The sequence below is a fragment of the Malus sylvestris genome, chromosome 4 (genome assembly GCF_916048215.2).
Source record: "Malus sylvestris chromosome 4, drMalSylv7.2, whole genome shotgun sequence".
NCBI classification, from domain to species: Eukaryota; Viridiplantae; Streptophyta; class Magnoliopsida; order Rosales; family Rosaceae; genus Malus; species Malus sylvestris.
Genome location: NC_062263.1, coordinates 2,805,088 through 2,828,923, shown reverse-complemented (window position 1 = coordinate 2,828,923; position 23,836 = coordinate 2,805,088). Strand labels below are relative to the sequence as shown.

The window sequence follows — 23,836 nt, the reverse complement described above, 5'->3', positions numbered from 1 at the left end:
TTTATTATACACAACTTTATGGATTTGGATCATGAGCCTCCCGAGCAAAACATATGGACCGTTGAATTTTGATCTAACGATTATAATTATTATAACTTTTAAAAGAATTTTCTGTTTGTAGTCGTTGAATCAAAATTTAACGACCCGTGTGCTTTGCTCAGGAGGCTCAACTTTTTAAGCTCGGGAGATGGTCCAAATCCCAACTTATACCACAGGATAACATATAATAATATAAATTGATTTCTGTAACGTCACCCGTGAAGAAAACGTTATGTCGTACGGTCTACCCCACATCCACAACGAAAGCGTCCAAATATTGACATGTAATTTTGTTTTTATCTACCAAAATCACACTTTCATTGTGATAACCTTCTCTCTCTCATGTTCATGTATAACAGTATAAACCCCGTGAACAAGTCTTTAGCGTTACAATTCTAGTGGATGAATCATGGAGATGCTCCAAATGTTACAAGAACAATAATTTGAAACTTATTCTCGTAGTTTAGATATATTTAGTGTAACTAAATCGTTCGTTAAAAAAAAAAAAAAGTTCACTTTATAAAATTTTGAATTATATTGAACTGAACTTGATTGTCCCTCATTATATGAAACTGAAGTAAACATTTTAAATTTTTACAATGGTTAAGATTAGTCATAACTTGATCGTGCTAACGAGTTTAAAAAAATCCGAATAGTGCAAGAGTGCAGTATAGTCCAGTCTAATTTAATATTTACTTTACCACATTTAATCTTGTATCGTATATCCTATCTTGAATGGTAAAACCTAGTTTAGTTCAGCTAATAAACCCATCAAATGTAATGGACATAAAACTTTCATTTCTTCCACTGGTGCTACAATTCCTTGAGGTGCAAGATTTCTAAACCCCGAGCCAACAAGGCTCCCAGCAAGGGTTGGGGGCGGGAGGAACATCTATCGTACGCAGCCATACATTTGCTTTGCAAAGAGACTGTGTCCACGACTTAAACCTGTAACTTTTCGGTCACAAGGGAGTAACCTTTCCAGGCAAAAGATTCCTAAACCGATTTTAAAAATTCACATTGCAACGACACTAACCATTCACATTGAAAACATATGGAATATCAATTCAAGCTTAGAAAAAACTGATTAAATACACAGAAAAAACAAACATTGCATATGGTCCAATATCCTAGTGGATAGGATGTGAGGTTTCTACCCATGCGTCCCGTGTTCGAATCAGTAAGCCTCCATTGTTTGTGGAATTGGGGTCTTGATAATCTGCATAATTTGAACAACTTCTGCCATGGTAGGCCTGCAGGATGGAATCTGTGAGGTGCAAACCAAAGCCAACTTAAGCACTGGTAGGACTTCATCCTCTGGGTAATACCCCATGCTAACATCAATGCACCCCAACGCATTCCCTTGCTCAAGCAAAACCCTAACATGGTCATTCAGTATTACCACATTGTCCTCCCCATACTCCACAGGTCTCCTCCCAGTCACGATCTCAAGAATCAACACGCCGAAACCATACACATCACATTTTTCATTCACCCTTAAGCTCTGGCATGCCAGTTCCGGCGCCACATAACCTAGTGCACTCTGAAATCTGTTACTCACTACATGCTGGTCTATCTTTGTCAGGAGCCTTGCCAGTGCAAAGTCTGATATTTTCGCGTTGTAACTCTCATCGAGCAAGATGTTACTAGGTTTGATGTTGTAGTGGATGATTGGCGGGCGGTATGAGTGGTGCAATTGAGCAAGTCCCTTTGCTGTTCCAAGCAAGATTTTGAACCTATTAGCCCATGAAAGAGGTGGACTTGAATGAGGTCTTTCATGGAGTTTGGATTGAAGGCTGCCATTGGTGGCAAACTCTGTTACCAACAGCTGCATCTGTGGAGTCCAATAGTACCCTTTTAGAGCGATTAGATTCGGGTGTCTTGCTTTCCCCAGAATTCTAACCTCTCTATCAAAATCTTCAAGGCACTGGATTATATTTGATGTGACCAACCTCTTGATAGCAACTACTCTTCCTTGAGCTCCAAGTGGAATTTTGTAAACTGTTCCAAAGACTCCCTCGCCGATCTCTGAGGCCTTGTTGAGTAGGGATTCAGGACTGCTAATCCATTCCGGGGATGACCTTGAGTCGAAGAGAATGAGCTTCCCCGATGCCAAACTACCTGAACGTGAAGAGCTTGAACACATGCTCTCCAAGGCAGTTTCCACAAATGCAGGCCTCCTCCTTGCGGATGCATTCAGAAGACTAATAACAATCACTCCCAAAACAATCAGGCTAGCTGCTGAAATTGCCACAATGGCAGATAAGCTAAGGAAGGTGCGGCGCTGGTCTTTTGTGGATGTTGCAGATTTGTTATGGCGTCTATGACCGCCCATTTGGTTGTTGTACGCAGTTGGATCTAGAACAAGAGGCTTAGGCACATTCATCGTACACGGTCCCTTTAACAACGGTGAGCAAATTCCCAGATTTCCTTGCAGCGCAGTTTGATCCAAGCTCTGAAATACGCTCCCAGCAGGAAGCCTCCCTACCAACCTGTTATATGATATGTTCACAGCAAGTAGATTTTCTAGTTTTCCAAGTTCTTGTGGTATCTCTCCACTCAACTCATTGAACTCCAATTTAAGAATCTTGAGCTTATTTAGCTTCGAAATGGATTTCGGAATAGTACCACTTAAATTGTTATGTGACAAGCTCCTGAAACAAAAAATGTCACATTTCATTTAGTTCAAATTCATAAGTAAATAAAAAGGCAAATGGGAAAAATTTAGGGAAAAAAAAGGGGATCATAGACTTACATCAAATAGAGAGATGAGCAGTTGCCAATTTCATCAGGAATTGAGCCAGTCAACGAGTTTCCATCCAATTGGAGAATTGCCAGGCTTGCTGAATCACACACATCCTCTGGGATAGAACCGAACAAGGCGCTGTTTCGAAGATCTAGCACCGTTAAGTTCTGAAAGAAGCCGAGCTCTGGAGGCATCCTTGACTGAAGGTTGTTCCATGACAAATTCAAGTACCTCAAGTTGGAGAAAAGTCCCACTTCTGCCGGAATATTTCCTTTGAGATTGTTGCTTGACAAATCATACATCCTTAAGGATTCGAAGAGTTTGCTGGAACCCGGAGGAATAGAACCTGTAAGTCCCATGTGGGAGAAGTCAATTTCCTCCAACCCCAGATTAAACAAGCCCTCTGGTATGCTTCCAGTGAAAGTGTTACCCCTCAACCGAATCACAGACAAATCATTGCAGTAAGCAAGAGAAGTTGGAATAGTACCAACAAGTTTGTTGTTTGACAAACTCAAATAATTGAGTGATCTGAGGTCACTCATTGAAGTTGGGAGGGTTCCGGTGAAGCCATTGTTCGAAAAATCCAAATATTTGAGGCTGCTCATGCTACCAATCCACTGAGGGAAATCACCAGAAAACATGTTATCTGACAGACTGAAAAATGTCAAAGAATTCAACCTCTGAAGTGAGTCTTGTAATGCATCAGTGAACATATTATAGCTCAAATCAATCTTCTCTAAGTGAGGACATAGTCCTATATCCGCCGGCAAAGATCCCGAAAAGTGATTGCTTTGTAACAGAAGCTCTTTCAAGTTGTGTACGGCTGATATCCCTTGTGACACATACCCGGAAAAGGCATTGTTCGAAAGATCTAGAGTGCGCAATCTTGTCAAAGACCAAATCCCAGAAGCGAAATCAGGGTTACCGGAGAAATGGTTGTTTGAGAGATTGAGACTGTTCAAAGAAGAGCATCTAGGCAGTGTGCTAGGCAAAGGACCTTCAAGCAAGTTACCAGATAACGAAAGATAGCGAAGCGAAAAGCAGTTATCAAACAGGTTATCAGGGAGTGGCCCTGAGAGTGAGTTCTCGGAAAGATCAAGAAATTTGATGGAGCTCATGTTGAAAAGATTAGTGGGAATTAATCCTGATAAACTGTTGTGGCTTAAATTAAGCTTTTCGAGATTCGGAGGCAGAGCAAGCTTCTCCGGACTAATGTCTCCGCTGAAATTGTTGCTTGACAAAGAAAGTACCTTCAAATTTTGCAAGTTCTGAAGCCCTTTTCCGATTTTTCCCTTTAGGCCTAGGCCTTCGAGTGACAGCTGAGAGACTCTTCCGGTGGCTGGATTGCATTGTACATATTCCCAAGAACAAGGGGAGTTCTCATCTTCATTCCATGAAGCGAGGTACGAGGAAGGATCATGGATGTCGGATTTGAAGACGAGTAGGCCTAGAACGTCGTTGTTGAGCTGTGAAGGAACTGTGGCGTCTCCCATGCAGGCGTGAAGAGATGCTAATATCAATATTGATGGCAGCATATGTTGGAGGAATCCGAGAGAAGCCATTGTTGACGAGAATACAGTTTCTAATGCTGATGGTTTCAGAAGTTGTGGAAAAAGTGATGCTTTTACTTGTGGAACACCGTACGTACTTCACGGAAAATCCGCCATGAAAGACTGTTCGATTGCATTATTAGTTACTGTGAACTCACGAGAGAGAGAGAGTTGTCAAATACCAAATGGAGTGTTTAATTAATGGTTCCTTTGTAAAGGCCAAAATGAGGGAAAAGGGAGAATGTGGGTGTGAAACTGGGACTTTTGTGTAAACCGGTCGTCGTCACAGAGAGACAGAGAGAGAGAGAGAGAGAATATTTTCTTGCGTCACCAAATAGGGTTTGTATGGTCCTTTGTGAATGCCCATGAGATGAAAATGGTGGGTGAGTAGGCAAAACTGTGAAAAATAATATTCTTCTACCATCTTTTTCAGAAGACGTGTAGCTTAGGAATAAAAAAAACATGTATTTTGTTGTCAGACTATGAATCTATGACTTAAATTCAAAGAAGAACTAACATGAAGTAAGTTAGCATTTGATTTCCATGGGAAAAAAGAAACATTTTTAGTTATATTTTGCTAAAACTATTTCATGTATTTTTTGGAATTTTTAACCAATATTGGTTGGGAGAGAAATGGAGGTGCGAAGTACCACCTAATATTTACACGTATAATTACATTATTAATAAGGTGATACTAGAAGGATCATTATTTGAAAATTTGAATCATATTTTGCAAACTATATGAAATGATGGTTGATGGTTGGATTCTTTATATAAATTATTAAAGAATGTATCTTACCATTAACCAACACATCATCTGGTCTACAAATTATGGTCTAAAAACATGGTATTCCTAGCATTTTACTCTTTACACTTTATTCTCTTTGACTTTGACCCTTATACTCATTATTTGTGTCTCATTTTATCCCATTCCGTCAACAGTTAAAGCAATTGCTAGTTCCACTTACGTTGACACACCCCGACCAAAGATCAAGGCGTGCTGGCCGTCACGTGAGGGTGACGTAGCCATGTGCACAGTGCGGAAACGATAAGGATATGAAATATACGAATAAATAAACCGAACGCTAATTAATGTGCACTAATAAGCAGAAAATGCTAGGAATGAAATACAAGTGTAAATACACCTAATAAGAGCATAGAAAGTCTAGGTGCAGTCTAGTAGGACAAGTACTAGAAGATGTCCTACTAAATATATAATTTGTCAGAACCGCCGAGATCCTCAAATGCCACCAACAACAAGTCTACCTAAAACCTGGAGGGGTGCAAAATAGAAAACGTGAATGGGCAAAACCAAAGTTTTTCAAAATCATTTAATTTATCAAATGCTCTAACCCCTCGCCGTAAAACATGTATAATTCTCCTAGAAATGAAATATAAATATATATATGTATATATGTGTGTGTGTATATATATATATATATATATATATATATCAATTCATGCTTCACATAACCATATTCATAAGTATGCCAAGCCAAAATATAAAACAGAATAAGTAACTCAGGTGATAATAATTTCATAGAAAATAACATATTAGCCGGAACCCCTGCCAAGGTCTGTACGGCTAAATTTATAACTCATTAGTCAATCTAGCTAGAGTCACCGCAAGTGACCTATACAGCACTACAGTGCACATAAGTCGGAACCACTGTAATGGTCTGTACGACAAAACTGGGTGAAATATAGTTATGCTCAATGCTACTCTTTCATAATAGTTGTGCGATAATTCGCTAGTCACCTGCGAGTAGGAACCACCTATGATGGTTTGTATAACAAGACTGTGCACCTAAATAGGATCCAATGTAAGCATAGGGTGCGGGAGGTGACATCATAAACAGGCATGTACCTTATCTCTGGCTAAATCACAATCACCCGAGGTGCAGGTTTATGAGCTCTATGCTTCTCAAATAATCACAACCATTATTCGCATTCACAATTCCATAACTCACTTGGGCTTACCTGAGCATCCACAACACTACAATTATATGTATGCAAACATCATATACTAATTCATATGCTGAATATAAATTTGTATGCATGGCATTTCAAAGTATACTTTCATTCAAACACATTTTCTGGGAAAATATCAAGTATATAAATATATACTGAAAGCCAAAAACCCACTCACTGGTATGTCGAAGGGTTGTAGCCCTTGAGTCGCCCTTGACTGCGCTCATCCTCAGGATAAGTCTCCCCTATATGTGAAATAACTATAAAAACGTTAATTTAAAGCACATAACCAATACTAGCTAATAACTTCTCATACATTGCTCAAATAAGGTATATAAATATACCATCGTGACCTACACAACTCCACGAACACGCCCAAATTTTTAAAATAATTTTTAGAGCTTTCACGCGCCGATAAGGGCACGGCCCTACGCGCGACCACGCACAGGGACCCTAACGGAATCCCCTAACCCCGTTAGGAATATTCCGTTAAAAAGTAACGGAAACCGTTAAACTAACCAACGCCGTTAGGAATATTCCGTCATCCCCTACATTCGAACTCCGGCTACCGTCACCATCGCCGTCGTCGGAAAATTGGGAATTTGAAAAACCTTGATATCTCAGTCAATTTTCAACCAAATTCCATGAAACTTGAACCAAATTGAAGTTTAGGACGAATAGAACATATCTTACCAATTCCAAGCTCCAAAAATCACGGGATCTCGCCGGAGAAAGCATGATAATTCCGGCCAAACTTCAAATGCATATATCTTGATTTCCCAACGTCCAAATCATGCCATTTTTCTTCTCTGAGCTTCGTGAGGATGATTCAAAGCTTCATATGCCCTTAAAAACTCCTAAAAACCTCACAATAATTAGTGCATAAACAGTATTTAAATCGGAGTTCGTGAGAACTAGGGTTTTCGAAGGTTTTAAGTCCAAATACAGGTATAAATCAACTCCTAGGCATGCAAAGAGTTTGAATGTTATCTTTACAATCTCGATCCATGCCTGAAATGGAAGGCTTGGAGTTCATCCGTACAAAGTTGACGGAAACAAAAGAAAATCGAGAGGGAGGAGAGAGAGAATACACGGGAAGGTGTGTGTGGGGTCCAAAATTGTTTGACTTCCAAACAACCACAAAACCATACAACTCTAAGTCCTAATTGGTTCCAAAATATTAGGGACTTAATGTATTAGTTCACTTCTAAACTTAAACCGCACAACCACACAAAACGTCCAAGGGCAATTTCGTCTTTTCACACCATCGAGAACAATAATTTGGGACGGGCTGTGACATACGTGGTAGTGACTATTTTGTTTTTTTAATTCATTTTCACATTTAAGACATCTGAAATCGTAAAAAAAAACACTTTTAGAAGAATAATTACCCCAAATTTCATTATTAGCAACCCTAAATAGCTCAATTTCTCAAGATTGTTATTGAAACGCACAATTTCTTTAATCTACTCCTATATTAACGGCTTAAAAAGACTACATAACCTTTATCACATCAAGGAAACTGACTTTTCTCTCCACCCGTTGACGAAATAAAGTAATATTATTGGACATGGATGATAACCGCACAAGGAGTAAAGTAAGACACAATAGAGTATTGGAGGGTAAGATGCGATATATGTCGAGTGTATTGACATATCTAAAAGTATGTCTTACTAATAATCAAGATTCAAACATTTAACAACAGAATCATCTTACATTTCCCTAAACGTGAAAGAAGAGAGTGTTTGATGAGAGATAAGAGATTGAAAATTTGAAGCCCCAAGCTTACGACAGTTTGGGTCCATAAAGTGGGTCTAGGGTTCTTTCTAATTACATGTGCCTGCCAACCGCATCCCAAGCCAAATTTTCTTTATCTTTGTCGCTTGCTTCGGCTTCTTTGTTGCCTCGTTACTTCACTTTCCGTTTCCAAATTATATCTAATAATGCAAATGCAGGACCAGCTGCATCTGCATGCAGTCCATTTTTTCCACAGAAGATTATTTTTTACTATTATTGATAAGGAAAGTGAATTTGCATACATGCAAAAACATATCTTTGATGAAAAATACAAAGACTTTGAGTACCACTTGCACTTGCCACTTGGTAGAGTTAATAATCTCAGACATAATAATTCCAACTCCAATAATCTTGTTTGCATATCAGCAGATTGAACGATTTGATAAAAATATTACATTGTGAGTAGTAAAATATTCCCCTTTTTGAGTCCTTTTTATGCAAGAATATTATATTGCATACTCGAAAAACACTTACTAATATAAATGGTATTTGTAACTCAAGTAGTGAAAAGTATATATATGCTGGAAACGGCTACACGATTGCATTCATACCATGAAACTAGAGAGTGGCTTGAGTGCATCCGTGGAAAGCCTTTTAGGTAGCAACCAACCTCTATGACCACCCGAACCTCATCCACAATGGCTCAAACCCACCCAAAAATTTCCGGCATCATTGTCTGGACCCAATATTTTGCGTTCAATTCCTTCATCCTTTAGTGTAGCTTGTATTAAAAAAAAAACAAAAAAAAAAAAACAGATTGAGACTAAATATATGTTGTGTTTGTATGTTTCAGGAGTTCCAGAAGCTAGCTGGTAATCCATTATTTTCATGTTTTACCTAATTTTGTATATTATTGTTTCTTTGTTTGTATTCATTTGTCATTTTTACTACCCTTCAATTCCCAAATTTCAATCAAACCTTAACCGGTCGAGGATTCCTTTCGAATATGTGTGTTGTTCTGGCCTGATAAAATATTAGGAGGAATTCCTACTTTTAGTGAATATTTTCTGCACTCTAAGCATCTTTCAAATTTTAATGAAACACAAACGACAGATTTATTCATTTTCTTGTGTCCTTGGAACCTAAGTTTAACAGCTTATGATTAAATAAAGGGTTCTTTAGATATAGACCCTTGCAACTTTTATTTCCTAGACAAAAATCCACCTAGTTATAAACATCCAAATAAAACCCAAATTTAAAAATGATTGCCAAGCATATAAGTAATTGACCTATTATTACAAAATATTTACAATTTGTACCACAATATTCAAAATAAAATCAATAAATGTTATTACTCACATATTATTACCCCTAACACACACATATATATGTTCAAATGTATATATTACTAGTACTACCATAAGCTCAATATATATGTGTATATATACATATATAGTTTACCTATATACATATCTATATGTATATACACATACATACATACACACACGTACTATATATATATATAGTACTACTATACGTTCACATATATATATATATATACACACACATGCACAGTACTACATATATGATCAAACATATTAAACTAATTAATCTACCAATATTTAAATTTATGATGAGCAAATAACATATATTTTGTAGGTAATTTATTTTTCATGTATTATTACATATATTTGGCACATTTTATTATTATAAGATATATGTACAAATAATAGGTAAATTAATCTTGAATAAAATAAAATTGCTTTATTTTGTAAGTAAATTAATTTTGAATCAAATAACATTTCTTCATTATGTAGGTATTTTATTCTGTATGTATCATATATTGGGCACATTTTATTATTATATGTACAAAAAATAGGTAAACTAGTATTGAATAAAATAATAGCATTTTTTATGTAGGTATATTATTTTGCATGTACTTTGCATATATTGGGTTTGCTTTATTATGTAGGTAAATTATGTTGCATGAATTTTTTTTGTATATCAAGCTTCTTTTTTTGTTTGTTTTATATATATATGTGTGTGTGTGTGCGCGCGTGCGCGTGAAATAATTTACCTACATTTATATGTAAAATATAATTTTATTGACTTAACTAAGCATGTATTACTACATTTATTAGGCATGTTTTGTTGTTATTATATATTAGGCAATGAATTTATTATTTTTTAATTTTTTTGAAATCATTAATTCTCCCTTACAATTTGTATGGAATTAATTGTGTAAATCAAACATTCAAATAGGGGTGTTTTGGGCATCGAAATTTTTTAAATGTGTAAAGTCAAATATAATTAATGAATTTGCTGATGTGGAATCTAGTCAATGGGTTTTATTCGAATAAAAAACTTATGTCAGATTTTATGTGAAAAAAATTAAATTTCAAGAGCTAAAGTTATATTTTCAGTTAAATAAAAAACATTCTTGTCTCTCCTCTTTCTGCCACTTTCGACCCCAACACCTTTTGGATTTGAAATTTTGAATGTCGTTCAAACTCGAAGTAGGGTTTTCTCTCCTCCAATCCCTTCTCCTTCTCTTCGCTCTCACTTTCTTCTTCGTCTTTCTCTCTCTCTATAAACAATCAACAAAAATGTTAACGTGACTTAATTATGACCGTTCAAATAGGAAATGAGGGGAGAGGAGGAGAATTTGAAGAGGAGAAAATCATACTCCCTCAAACCCAACAACATATAAGGGAATTAGCAAATAAAAAACATTCACTCGTGAAATCTACCAGCAACCAACAATTGGTATATAGATAATTAGGTAATGCTTAAACCGATTCATGATAATTTCACAAACCTAACTACGAACCGAAGAAGAAAAAAGTGAGGAAATAAACTTAAAATTTAGAAAAATGTCTAAACCATCATATAACACCTCATACCAGTGTGATTAAATTGAGCAGAATATCGACACGTTTGGTGTGAGCGCTCGTATTAATAATTTCAAACCTAACAACCAACATAAGGGGAAAGAAATGAGAAGAATCTATAGGCAAGTAGGTAATTGAGTAAATCGAAACACATATGCATGCATGGTGGGTTGTGACTTAAGAGAAAGACACAGGCAGGGCTCACTCACATGGACCAACATATGGTTCACGGGGACGCCCTTGGCAGCTAGCAAACATGTCACGGGCAAAGACAAAAGCAGCCCACTCGCCTCCTCACTTTGCATCGCTGTCAGTGTCACGGCCGAGGAAAGGAGTAAATCAAGATCGAACGGTTAAAACATTCGGAGTAACATCCAAGAATTTTTGTTCCACCGACAGTCTTAACTAGATATTGGAGCAGTGGGGTTCCTCTGTCGTTTTACTACAGGAGAACTTCTTTTTTTTTTTTTAACAAACTACAGGAGAACCTTGGCTTCCAGTTCCATTGTGACAGTGCAGAGATGACTCGCACTAGTCTTACTCTTACAGATAGATTTGCAGTTTCATCAATTTCATAACCTTACCCTTTTTACATTTCATTGGCACCACAGATGAATTAGAGCATCTTGAAGAGATGCTGCAAAACAACCAAAATTCTATTTTTTGGAACAAACGATAAAGTATCTACACTAAGGAGGGTAGATGAGTAATGTGGTTTAAATTAAAGAGTCAAATTATAAAATAATAATAAAATAAAAAGCACACATCTTCATAAAAGAATCTCTCTTATGGCAAATTGAATAGTCACTTTTTAAATTTACAGAGTAATTGTTCATTAGCTAAATATTAAAAAAATAATAAGACTCCAGCCTTGAGTTTAGGAGAAAAGAAAGACAAAGAAGACTGTTTTAGAAAATAAATGGGTTGAGTTTGAATTGTGAATAGTAAAATATAAAGTTCGTTAAAATATAAAGTGTTGCTATAAATCAAAAGTTAAGTTGAGTGGCTAATTTAATTTTTTAACACTATCCATTAGCTTGTTTAACAAAAATTTAGAGCTTCTCTTAAAATGCTCTTAAACAATGCAATCCAAGAATTATACTGTAGAACTCTAATCATTCATGATTAGTTATTACAAATGATAAAAAAAAAAAGTATAAAATAAGAGCATAAAACATTGAGATTAAGAGCTCGTTTGGAATTGCTTATAAAATAACTTAAAACACTTAAAAATACAAAAAAAATGTTTCATATATATAGTAGGGATAATTTGATATAGATCCAATTTTGTGAGCCATTACTAGAATTAGTCCATTGCATTGAAATAGGTCCAATAATTGATATTCTACGTAAGCTTATTTATAATTTGTACCATATTTATCCCTTAGACTTATAAATGGTAGTAAATATTCAAAATTTCTTAATTATATGATTATTTGTGGTTTAACTATTCCCTTAATTGTAGGATTAGTTATAGCAATAAAATCTCAACCCCCAGTCCGTCCCATACCTCCTTTTTTTTCCTTCTTCTAAACAATTCCCTTTGTTAGATCATGGAATCAATCCTCCTCTTTCTTCTCTCATCTTTCATGGGTGATATTTTGCGTTCCTCTCTCCAAATTCCTTCATGACAATTTCAGTTTTTACATAGCTTTCACAATTTTTTTACATATTCGTTCGGCAATACATTATCAATTGCAAGCAATAATACAATATCATGCATTTATATTTGCTCTATTATATTTTTTGTGCATATCATAAAGGTAAACTGAAGCTTAGTATTTGTTCCTTTAATGGAGGTATATTATATCTTATTTCTATTCCAATGTTCTGCCATGGAGGTTCAGCATTTTTCTTCCTATACAATAGGTAGTTTAGTTTTATTTTGTTGGTAGATTATATCTATTTGTAGGTATAAAGCATTTTTCTTCCTATACAATAGGTAGTTTATTTTTGTTTTGCAGGTAGATTACATCTGTTTTGTTGGTATACAGTATTTTTCTTCCTATACAATAGGTAGTTAGTTACTAGATAATATTTTAGTTTGAGTATTTAAATATTCAAAATTAAAAACTGAATAAATGATACAAAAAAGAATTTAAATATTTTTATTTAAAAGGGCAAAATTGGTATAAAAATATGTAATTGGATAACTGAACTTAGTTCAAAAACTACCTATGTTTTTGGACCTAGATCGAAAAGCCCCTATATAGTACAAAAAATAAAAAATAAAAACAAAAACAGTTAACAAACAAACTTTACGATATCACATACTGTATTTCGAGCTTATCTTCAATAATTCGAGACTAATGAGTAATCCGGAAAAATGAACGACAAAGATGAAAATGATTTCTTAAAGTAACCCTTCACGCTTATTTCCAAGACTACCAAGCGGTCCCGAACTATTGAACAAAATTGTTGTATTTCACTCTGCTATAGGAGAGAATAAGGCACAAGGAACAGTGAAAAGAAAATAAAGGTTAAATAGCCAAAATGTTACTGAGATTTGCATAACTCATCACTTTGATCCCTAATATTTCAAATCGATAAAAGTGGTCCCTGAGATTGTCTACCATCCATTATTTTGGTCATTCCGTTAAAAACTCGTAAGTAATATATCAAAATGAAGATAGGAAAGTGTAGAATAAGATTATATCTATTTGGAAGCCCAATGGCTGCCGGATATAGCCGGAAAATAGCCTCAAAGTTGACTGATCCGAGGGAAAACTGGAAAACACGTCGGAAACTGGGTAAACTTTAAACGTTCATAATTTCTTCAATACTCAACGAAATCAAGTGATTCAAATATGAAAATATTCTCGATGAGACGAAGATAATGGTACCTTTGTAGATGGCTAAATCGTCGTGGTTTGGCCAACAAAACGGCTCCAAAGTGTTTAACTTGAGACCAAGACAGCCACTTGGTTAGCCGTCGAAAAAGATACCATTCTCTTTGTATCGTCGAGAAGTATGATTTTCGTTTTGAATCACTTGAGTTCGTTGAGTATTAAAGAAGTTATGAATGTTTAAAGTCTACACAGTTTACGGTAAGTTTTTCAATTTTCCTTCGGACCAGTTAACTTTGAAGCTATTTTCCGACTATCTCCGACAGCCATTGGGCTTCCAAATAGGTATAATCTTATTCTACACTTTCCTATATTCATTTTGATATATTATGAGTCGAATTTGGTTAAGAAACGATTAAGTTACGAAGTTTTGAAAATTACCCAAACTTCCGACCAAAAGCTCCTAAACACTTTATGGAATTTTTAACGTAAGAACCAAAATGATGGATGATAGACAATCTCAAGAACCACTTTTATCGATTTGAAATTTCAGAAACCAAAGTGATGAGTTATGCAAATCTCAAGGACCATTTTGGCTATTTAGCCGAAAATAAAAGATTAGGAAAAAGCAAAAAATGGGTTTATAGGAAATGGTTTAACAAACAAGGGTTTCACATCACTGTACAAACTCTAAATTCTAATCAATCATTGGCTTATTCCAACTTTAAACTTGGTTTATCAAACTAACCTACACAAAAAAAAAGTTACAAAGAGTTCAAAAAAAGTAAAACTGCACTCTTTCTGCTTTTTAACTTCTGAGAAAATCACATTGCCAACACTGATGGACAGCCCTTTGCCAAAAGGATCAAAAATAGGAATCCAGATATCCGTACGTATGCCTCCTGCTATACTGTAGCAAGCTGGCGTATGTTCGGTCCCAGATTCCTATATACAGAGACTCGTCATCAGGACTCATTGATACACCGGATATCTCCCCAAAGAAATCAATCTCTTGCCGCACTTTGTAATCTGCCTTTGTGCTGTATATATGCACAAAATCCGCAGGTTCGGCAACCACCATGAACTGACCATCAGATGAAAAGCGAATTGACCTAGCAGCACCCAAGTTATTCTTCAGAACAGCAACTGGCAATGACAGATTTCTTATGTCCCAGACTCGGGAAGTCTTGTCCTGGTTTCCGGTGGCAAATATGCGACCATCAGGATGCCATGCTGACGCAAAAGAGTAATCCAGATGACCAACGACCTTAGCAATAGTCTGGAATGACAAAAAAAAAAAAAAAAAAACAAAGTTGTATATGGTTAGTAAACGGTTCTCAACTTTGAAAATAAAACCTGGAAAATGCTTTTAAGTGTAAATTTGGAATTTAGAAGCACAACTGCTCTGCTAACACAAAGTTAAGGTATATTAAAAGATAAACAAAAAGTAGATATCTCTATGCTGAACAATTATAAAAACAACTGTGCAAGCAAAAATCTGTTATCGTATTAAAGATAACACTTGTATTGGTATTTTTCCACCATTAACCATTTCCTCGAAGTCTCGCGCTCAATTTTCACAGTTTACCTCATCTTATTAGCAAGAATATTTCTAGGGAAAGAAACGCAACAAAATAAGTTGCAGACAAAAGTATCATGATCAGGAAAAAGATCTTGGTACCTTCCCATTCTGCGAATCCATGAGCAATGCATCTACATGATCACCAACAACGGCAACAAGCCTACGATCTGGGCTTATTGATGTATGCTGCAAATAAGGTCAGCTCCACGTTAAGAAAAAGAGTTATGGGAGGATTAACCACAGAAACCAACACATTAAGCAATTGCGGATCACTTCCAGTTTACAAGCACTTAAGTATATTGCACTCTTCTATTTCAAAGAGGTAATTTGTTTCAAGTCTGCAAAATATTTTCAATACTAGGATTGGCTCAATCAACATTTTGTGCTTTTATGGAGAGGGTCAATGAAGAAAAATTTTGGCAAGTGGTATCGACCTTAGTTGGAGAGGAAAATTGTTCCTATGTCATTAGCTGAAAAGGAAAATCGCTTCAATTTCTATAAAAGAACGAAATGTCCATCAAGCTAAACCAAAATATGAAATTAGTCTGTGACCTACACCAGTCACCAATTTCCTTTTATTTTAAAAATTGTCCTTGTCCTCAGCACAACCAATTGAACAAAATAAAACTGATTTGAAAGCTTGACTTCCTAGTTGACATCTCAACAATTTCCACATAAATAAAAAATAATACTCTTCAATGCACAACTTAGCCTTCTAATATTAATATCTAGGGAGGTTGGAGTCAATGAAAATCACAGAAAGTGAAAGTGTAAGGACAAATATGTAGATTCTTAGTATAGAAATAGAAAAAGGCGGGTAAGTTTATCCGACCGAAACCATCAATATGAATTAAGTTCTTAGGATCACTCACATTCACTGGCCAAGGGAAACGAAAGTGATTCAAAAGCTGAAACTTCTCCATGTCATATTCTCTTATGCCGCAGTCATTATTGGATGCCATGAAATGCATTCCACCCCTGAAAAAGCGTTTCTATATCAAGTTGTGTTTTATTAAAAGAAAAAATTCAGACGAACAGATCTTCAGAACTAGCTAAAATACCCCAATCTATCGTATATTTCAACAGCATTTGTGATGGCATTGTCATCATGTGTGGTCCGGGTACAGAAACTTACTCCTTGTTTATCAAGAGACTACAGATAAAGACAGAAAGATATGATTTAATACTTTAACTGAACATTAACCAGAAAAATAATCCTTTAACAGACTAAAGCGCTAGTTTGCATCTGATAATGAAAAATATAGAATTACAAGAAACAAATTACATCCAACAAGAAATAAGCACCTAAAATGCCATCAGTAGCTACCACATCAGTTGAACTTAATCATTTCATTAACAAACCATTGCGGAAACCAAAGATATGAATGCACAAAGAAAGGACCAGGTCAAACCATTCTTACTAGTAGTACAACAAAAGAGCAACAAAACCACTTTCCTTATCCAAAAACTGAGCTCAGTGCAGATCCTAGTACACCGGATTACTTATGCACTTTCCTAATCTAATTCCTAACCAGCATTTGTTCCAGATTCAAGTCCGGAAGGTGTCTCTTAACTTGCCTATCCAAGAACAGCTTCCATTACCCTCAACCTCAAGACTATTCCAAAAAGTTTTCACATACCTCAACAAACACTTAATGGCACACTGGCACTGACATCCAATATTAGTCGGTTCTTACATTTCATTTCACTTAAATTCAGACAAATATTTACAAGATATTTAGACAATTCCCTGTCCATAATAGAATCTCAGCTTCTACATGCAACAATCTTGCGTACAAAATGGTACTCACACACAAAGTGTAAAAAATAAATATTAACCACCCCTTCACAAAGTTAATAATATTATTACAAAATTCATTTTTGTTTTCCTAGGTAGAAAGTATTAATTTCAAGACAGAATTATGAGCACCACACATAGCTCATAATACAAAAACCAAGCTATTCATGTCTGACTCCCTGAAAGCCGCTATTGCCAGTAGTTCTCATTGGTAAAGGACAAACTAAACTGGAGTTAAAACTCTGGTAGTGAGGTCATATCTCTACCCAAAAAAAAAAAGTAATTTTCCAAGATCAAATACAGTAACCAAATTTCCAGCCAGCTAATGGCATTAGCTCTTTTCTTGACAAGTCAATGGCAAAGCAAAATCATCAGAATGGCAAGATCCCAGACAAGTCTAATTGTCAGATTTACCAAACAATACGTCTAATGTGGAAACACTTAACTCTCATCAAACAGACATGCACTGTCAACACGCTATTGAGATGTAAACATTAGAAACTCACTTTACAAGTAAGCTCTCCTTGAAAGCCACCAGCAACAAGAAAATTGTCCTTGACTGCCAGTGTGCTTATCTGAGTCTGCATAAAACCCTCCAATAAACTTCCTGCATGTTTCTGCAAGACCATAGAACTTGGCAAACTTAAACTATGGACATAAGTAGAGGACAAATAGCAATTATAAGGAACACTTCAACGTATGTAACATAATTGGGAGGGGGAGGGAGAGAGCATAAACCAACAAAAGCTGAAAAAAATGAAAAACATTCCATTTGATTACTTTATTTTCTTTCAAAGAAACTAGATCATACACATTATGTACAGGAGGTTGTACTACCTCTGTTGGGGCAACATGTCCTGCAAAATTGAGAACCTCAGACAAATTCCCAGATAGAGAAGACCAATGCATGACTGAAAAGTTGGACATGAGGTAGACATCATGCTTTGAAGTGGCCCAAACCAAATTTCTCAGCTGCATGTAAAAATCAATAAAGAATGTCAAGTAGGATATAAAGGTAAACTTCATGAACATTATCGTGCAAGAGTTTTATGAACATTAGCTTGCGAAAGCAGCTAAAAGGAGTGGATAACTTTATCTTGTTAGAATAAAAAAAAGTATCATTTAACTAAAGCAAAATTATCTAACGCAATAAGTTTATACACACAAAACCCATGAGAGAGAGAGAGAGAGAGAGAGAGAGCGGGATTAGTGGTGATGTATACCATCAAAAAATGTAAAAATAATAAACAGTTATGGCATTGCAAGTCCACAAACCTGGAAATGAAGGATTGTAGGTTTAACCAGTCTTGTATTATGGAAGAAGTCATAGTAGCTTCCACCTTTCTGCATTTGTTTGCACTCCTGGTCAAAGTTAAACACATACTATAATTTATTAGTGACGTCTGCTAACTTCAATAGTGACTTGCTAATTGGGGAAATGAAATGAAATGAAGAAAATGCTCGAGAACAAGAAGAAAACCTTGTCCACAGCTTCCCCAGATAAAGGGATGTTCTCATAATTCCTGTACTGTTCTAGCCTCGTCAATCTGTATTTTTCCCTTGTTATGTTCAACCTTTCCCATGGAATACCTTGAATGTCCTTTCCCTTTCTCGCTTGTGCAGATGACGTATCTGACACTTTGGTTAGCTGCTCAAACTCAAGAACAAAGGAATTTCAAGTCCATTTAGTACAACGGGAAAAAACAAAGGATTGAACAATGGGAGCCAAGAGTTGATGGAAACAAACCATGTCATATTCATCAAGACCCATATCTCCACCTTGATTTTCTTCCTCCACATCCTCGACAAAATCAGACATGTCCCCTTCATCCACCATATAATCGAATTGATAGCCCTGATGGTAAGACATGCTTTATCTGCATTCAAGTTCACAATTTCAACATCTTCAATACAATTCCAGCACACTTTATAATCACCAGACACACCCAGACATGATTGATCATAATTCATTTCCCACATAAACATATGTACCGATATAAAAAAAACCGAAAAGAAAAACCCAATTCCCATGAAATGAACAAACAAGAACATATAGATATGTCAACATAACAGATAGAAGAATCTATACATGTTATTGAAAGTCTACAGTTCCTCTGACATCTATAAAGATTTTAAAAACTACATACCACCAAAGAAAACAAATTTATGGGAAACCCAACTACTAGTTCTAACAAAATATTAATAAAATTTGCATATACTTTCATCACATACAAACAAACACAAACACCCCAACCAGAAAGGACATGACTTTGAAAACCATGTCTGAGCGTTTTCAAATCAAACTATTCAAAACAATAAAGGCAACAACAACAACAAAAAACTAAAATTGAACAATAATAATTCAAACCCAGAAACCCTAGGTGAAAAATTGGGGGAAAAAAAAAATTAAAACTGAGAGAGATTAGCAGAAGGGAGGAAAGAAAAAACACCTGCCTGAAAAACTGAGATTTGGGCTTTTCTTTTTTGCAAAGGAAATGAAAGGATTTCAATCAATCAATAAATCAGGCAACAGCTACCCAGTTGTTGGCATGATTTGAATTGCAAACCCTGGAAAGAAAACTACACAAAAGGGGAAAGAAAACGTTACTCCTTCAACCCCTCTTTCTCTCTTCTCTCTCTGCGTGCGTGTGTCAATTGTGTCGATTGCTTCAAAACTGTATCCAATTGAGTGTGTGAATGAGAGAGGAGAGAGAAACAGATGTGAGGAGAGAGAGACAGAGAGAGAGAGAGAAGAGAGATAACGATGGAAAAATAATAATTTGATATTTTCGGTGGGGGCGACCGATGGATGGATGGACAGTGAAGATATAAATGTCACGTGTTCATTTGTCGGCAAGAAACCCCATTTGCACGCTGCTACAAAGCTCCTCGCTCATTTGGCAAGCATGGTTCTTTGTGAAAGGTGAAGTGAAATCATAAGGGAGGTTTGAGAGGGTGCGAAGATCAAAGGAGAGATGGGGACTCGACCATGAAAAGAGTTGCCCACTCCATACTTCAACGTGCTGCCACTCAATTCTTCTCTTCTTTACTTTTTGTAATGCATTTGTTTGTGTTCTTTTATTTGTGTATCGTACGTTTGAAGGACTTCAGTGTGATTTGTCCATTTTTTGTTAGTCACTCTATTTGATGACGACTTCCTGTTGTTGTTACGCAATTCTTTTCTGTTAATAGGCATAGTCGGATCATGAGAGATTGAGTGTTCACCATATTCTCTCTTTGTTTTAGAGGTTGTTTATGGGAAGATGCGGTGCGTTCAATGGCGGAGCGGCTCCGATTCATGGTGATAGTTATGATTTAGGGTTATGGATTCATTTAGGTCACGTTTGGTGGGCTGGATGAGATAAGTTAGATCATCTCCAATCGAAGGAAAAACCCAAAAAATCATCTCCAACTATGGGCTAGGTCATAGGGCTCGTGGGCCTCACAGGACAAAAAAAGCCAAATGGCCAACTGGCTGGCCCAATTCAACCAGCCAGACCCGGGTTGGTGTCTATTTGTTGTGTCCATAAATGAACCTTGATAAGTTGATAGATCACAAAATGTATCTACAATAATAAATATTATCTTAATTGGAATTTTCCCATATTATATACTTTTTTTTTGTTTGAATAAATAAATTATCAACTTCTTTTTTTGTACTCAATTTGATTTAGGTGATTAAAATAAGGAAACCTAATGCGAATGGTTTCAGTAAACCTCTTGGAGTTTGTTTGGAAAATGCTTTTAAATGACTGGAATTGCCTTTAGAGAGTATATGTTTGAAGTCAATTCTTAGTAAATATGCAAGTTAATCCTAGAAAGGCACTCGGAGTGCGTCCTACAAAAGACACATAACTGGTGCTTCTTACATGAAACACTAAATGCTTTGAAACTAGAAACATTTTCTCAAAATGCGTTTTGAATATTTAAAAACAATTTCCAAACGGGCCACTTAGTACGACAGTCTATGTGGTATTCATCTTCACTTATAAGTAAGAGATCTTAAGTTCGATTCTCGTAAAAAACAAGTTTAAACCACATTATTCAAAGATAAACACGTCTCTTAGTTTTATCAGTTTCTTACCAATGTCATGGAAAGATAAAGAGTAGGAAATTCAATCGGATATAAATGAAACTACCACTCACACACAAAGACTTGGATCTAGGCTCACTTGGTTTGTATTTCGGCCCTACCCACCGTCTCTTGATCTCACTCAACGTGTCCTATCCGGCCGGGTGGCCCGCACAACGTGATATTCGGGACAAGGGCTTTCTCCTTTATCTTTGACAGTTCTTGGTGCTAATGAAAACACTTAAAAAAGAACAAATTATAGAAATGAACCCCTTTCGTTATGTAATGGTAATGTCAGGTACGATAATGGTCGAGTGCAAATATAGTTGGATCCATGGAATTTTAACGATGGGTTGTTAAGCCCTCCTCTCCCGTGCGTTTTGATCTCTCTCCCATTTCCCGAGTTTAGCTATCACTCTGATTGAAATAGATATACACAACTCCCTTATCCTACTCTAGTGAACTTTATATCTCTTTCTCCGACTATCGGTGATCCTCCTGTAGGCAAGTCATCAAAGTCAAGAAGAAGTGATGGGCCTAATCTTCCGATATTGATATCTGATCCACAAGCTAGTTTTTGGTTAAGAAAATCTTGAATATGCTGAATAGGGTGCAGTAAACGAACTTATATTCTCTTTCCTCCCCTCTATTCCCCTTACATAAAAGGTGAGTAACAAAGCCTCTACCATTTGAGGGACGCCGTGCGATCATACAACTACTCCACGTGGGCCTTAATCTGCGCATACGAAGAAATAAGAACATTTTTATTCAAAGACCATATTCAAACGGAGATGTTAAATACGTTATTTATGACTAAAAGACATGTCATAATTGACGTGGCAACTGAATCATTTGAATCCTTATTTTTTAGCTGTCTTTTTTTTACAACAAAGAAATATAGAGTGAAATGCTTTTAATTTATGTTTTTAATGCATGTCTCATTGACAACCAATAAGATGAAAATTAAAATCAATTTTAATTATTTTTTAATAGTTAAGGTAACTAGAATGGGGCCTAATATATTACTAAATAAATTTTAACACATCCATTGAGAAAGAAGAAGATTTAACATCTATATAAATTCAATTGTCACATCAGTGACATATTATATTTAACATCTGGTTGTATGTGGTCCAATATCCTAGTGAATAAAGTATTGAGTTGCTACTTATACATCTCAGGTTCAAAACTCCAGTCCAACATAATGTCTGATTCAACGGAAGAAATTGAATAATTGTGGATTAGGATGGCGACTCTATTGTTTAATCTACAAAGTTTATGAAAATCAAAAGCACGACCATTCAATTAGAGAATGGTAATGCTCATGTAATCAAAATTTCAACGTAACAAGGGTATACAGAAACTATAGTCTTCGTTATCTTTGAAATAATTTCCATTCAAAAAGTTGTATGAACAAAAAATTTAAAACGCGGCAGGTTTGCAGAAACTATAGTCTCCGATATACTCGAAATAATGTGTGTACAATATATATACAATGTGTTGAGTACACCTTCAAACCGAGGGTTCCTAACGAAAAGGAACGTGTTTTGCAAAGTGTAGATAAAAAATTGTTGATGCCAAAAGTTTGATCAACAGTCAGGCAGCCTAAACACATTCAAACTGGTTAGAGGACACTCAGTTTGAATGTCTTCATCCCGTTTCACTAACTGCGGACTTCTGAACAGTAGCGAGACGGGATGAAGACTGTTTGGTATATAAGAAAATATAATATCACATGGAAGAAGCCCAAAAATAGTCAACCGAATGCCACTCTCGGTATGAACACCCTGCCATCCTCCTTCCCCAGCATAGTGCTGCGGCTGCGGGATTAGCTGCTCCACCCCACATTCCTCATATTCTTCATGAAATCTGCTCCTCGTACCAATCTTAGAATTTAAAGGTCTCCCTTGACGCGCGCCTAAGTGCAGGACTCCTTGTAAGTGCCACTCTTGAACCAGCATGGCAGCACCCACCATTGGTCTAGTATTAATGTCCAATATTCCCATCGCAAGTGAATCAGTTTGGCAGTTGCTTCAGTAGATATATTGCCTCACTGTACCTGAGTTAAGGATATAAGTTCTGTCAGCGTGCGGAACAGCACCTTTTCCCTTTCCCACGAGTTTTCCATAGATGTTTATGAGAGCTTACAGAAAAATAGAGTATATATATGCCTGACGAGTTCTAGTTTTGGCAGCAATGATGAGTTCTAGTGTTGGCCAACAACAATTTGCTGTGTTTCGTAGTAATGAAATAGTGTATCAACTATTTCATTCACAGATGTTAATCAAACATTAGGAGTAACAGCATTGTCGAAATATATCAAAGTGACTTGAATCAATGTAAAAAGTGAAAGGTAATTCCATGATTCATACCTATGCTCACGCTCGCGAAAGGAAATTCCAAGTGAAACCACTTTTTGAGTTGACATACATACAAGAACAGCACAAAGGTAATGGGGCCATTGATGCAGAGGTTGAGAACTGAGTTGCTGCACTGGACATTCACGAATCAGCTATCTTTATGCATATGTTGCCTCCATGAAGAGCTTGATCAATTATCTGTGCCACTTCATGGCCTGCAAGGGAAAGAAACATTTAATAAGGTAAGGGCAACAAAGGAATCCAGCACTTTCGCAAAGACGTAAATAACAACTCTTCATAAGCA

The 23,836-nt window shown here is 36.1% G+C and overlaps 4 protein-coding genes across 20 annotated transcripts in view; all 4 read right to left on the bottom strand.

Moving 5' to 3' along the window:
• Positions 1–1,053: 1,053 nt before the first annotated feature.
• Positions 1,054–4,581, bottom strand: LOC126617829 (probably inactive leucine-rich repeat receptor-like protein kinase At3g28040). The gene is made up of 2 exons (XM_050285888.1): positions 2,795–4,581; positions 1,054–2,693 (listed from the first exon to the last, which is right to left on the bottom strand). Exons 1-2 carry the CDS (start codon positions 4,345–4,347, stop codon positions 1,217–1,219), a joined length of 3,030 nt encoding a protein of 1,009 aa, XP_050141845.1. The 5' UTR covers positions 4,348–4,581; the 3' UTR covers positions 1,054–1,216.
• A 9,757-nt stretch (positions 4,582–14,338) lies between these two features.
• On the bottom strand, positions 14,339–20,049 carry LOC126617836 (uncharacterized WD repeat-containing protein C2A9.03-like). 10 transcript variants are annotated; one of them, XM_050285911.1, is made up of 10 exons: positions 19,551–20,049; positions 18,848–18,977; positions 18,581–18,757; positions 18,376–18,483; positions 17,881–18,072; positions 17,607–17,717; positions 16,364–16,455; positions 16,175–16,280; positions 15,402–15,488; positions 14,339–14,999 (listed from the first exon to the last, which is right to left on the bottom strand). In XM_050285911.1, the coding sequence occupies exons 2-10, from the start codon at positions 18,968–18,970 to the stop codon at positions 14,586–14,588; spliced, it is 1,410 nt and encodes a 469-aa protein (XP_050141868.1). In that variant the 5' UTR covers positions 18,971–18,977; positions 19,551–20,049; the 3' UTR covers positions 14,339–14,585. The 10 variants fall into 10 exon arrangements, with proteins under 10 accessions (XP_050141868.1, XP_050141867.1, XP_050141870.1 ...); XM_050285910.1 differs by having other exon boundaries at positions 19,555–20,048; XM_050285913.1 differs by having other exon boundaries at positions 18,581–18,748; positions 19,551–20,040.
• Positions 20,050–22,609: 2,560 nt separating this feature from the next.
• LOC126617834 (protein WHAT'S THIS FACTOR 1, chloroplastic-like) overlaps positions 22,610–23,836 on the bottom strand; it is a 32,475-nt gene continuing 31,248 nt past the window's right edge. For all 3 annotated transcript variants that reach the window (XM_050285907.1, XM_050285906.1, XM_050285905.1), the window contains one exon: positions 22,610–23,747. The gene's annotated coding sequence lies outside the window, so the exon portion shown is untranslated. The remainder of the gene's footprint in view (positions 23,748–23,836) is intronic.
• LOC126617832 (protein WHAT'S THIS FACTOR 1, chloroplastic-like) overlaps positions 22,610–23,836 on the bottom strand; it is a 32,377-nt gene continuing 31,150 nt past the window's right edge. The window contains exons 2-4 of one of the 6 annotated variants that reach the window (XM_050285897.1): positions 23,545–23,747; positions 23,321–23,434; positions 22,610–23,231 (exon numbers count right to left, since the gene is read on the bottom strand). The gene's annotated coding sequence lies outside the window, so the exon portion shown is untranslated. Of the gene's footprint in view, positions 23,748–23,836 lie in introns of all 6 variants that reach the window. The other 5 variants (XM_050285899.1, XM_050285893.1, XM_050285895.1 and 2 more) reach the window with 5 other exon arrangements.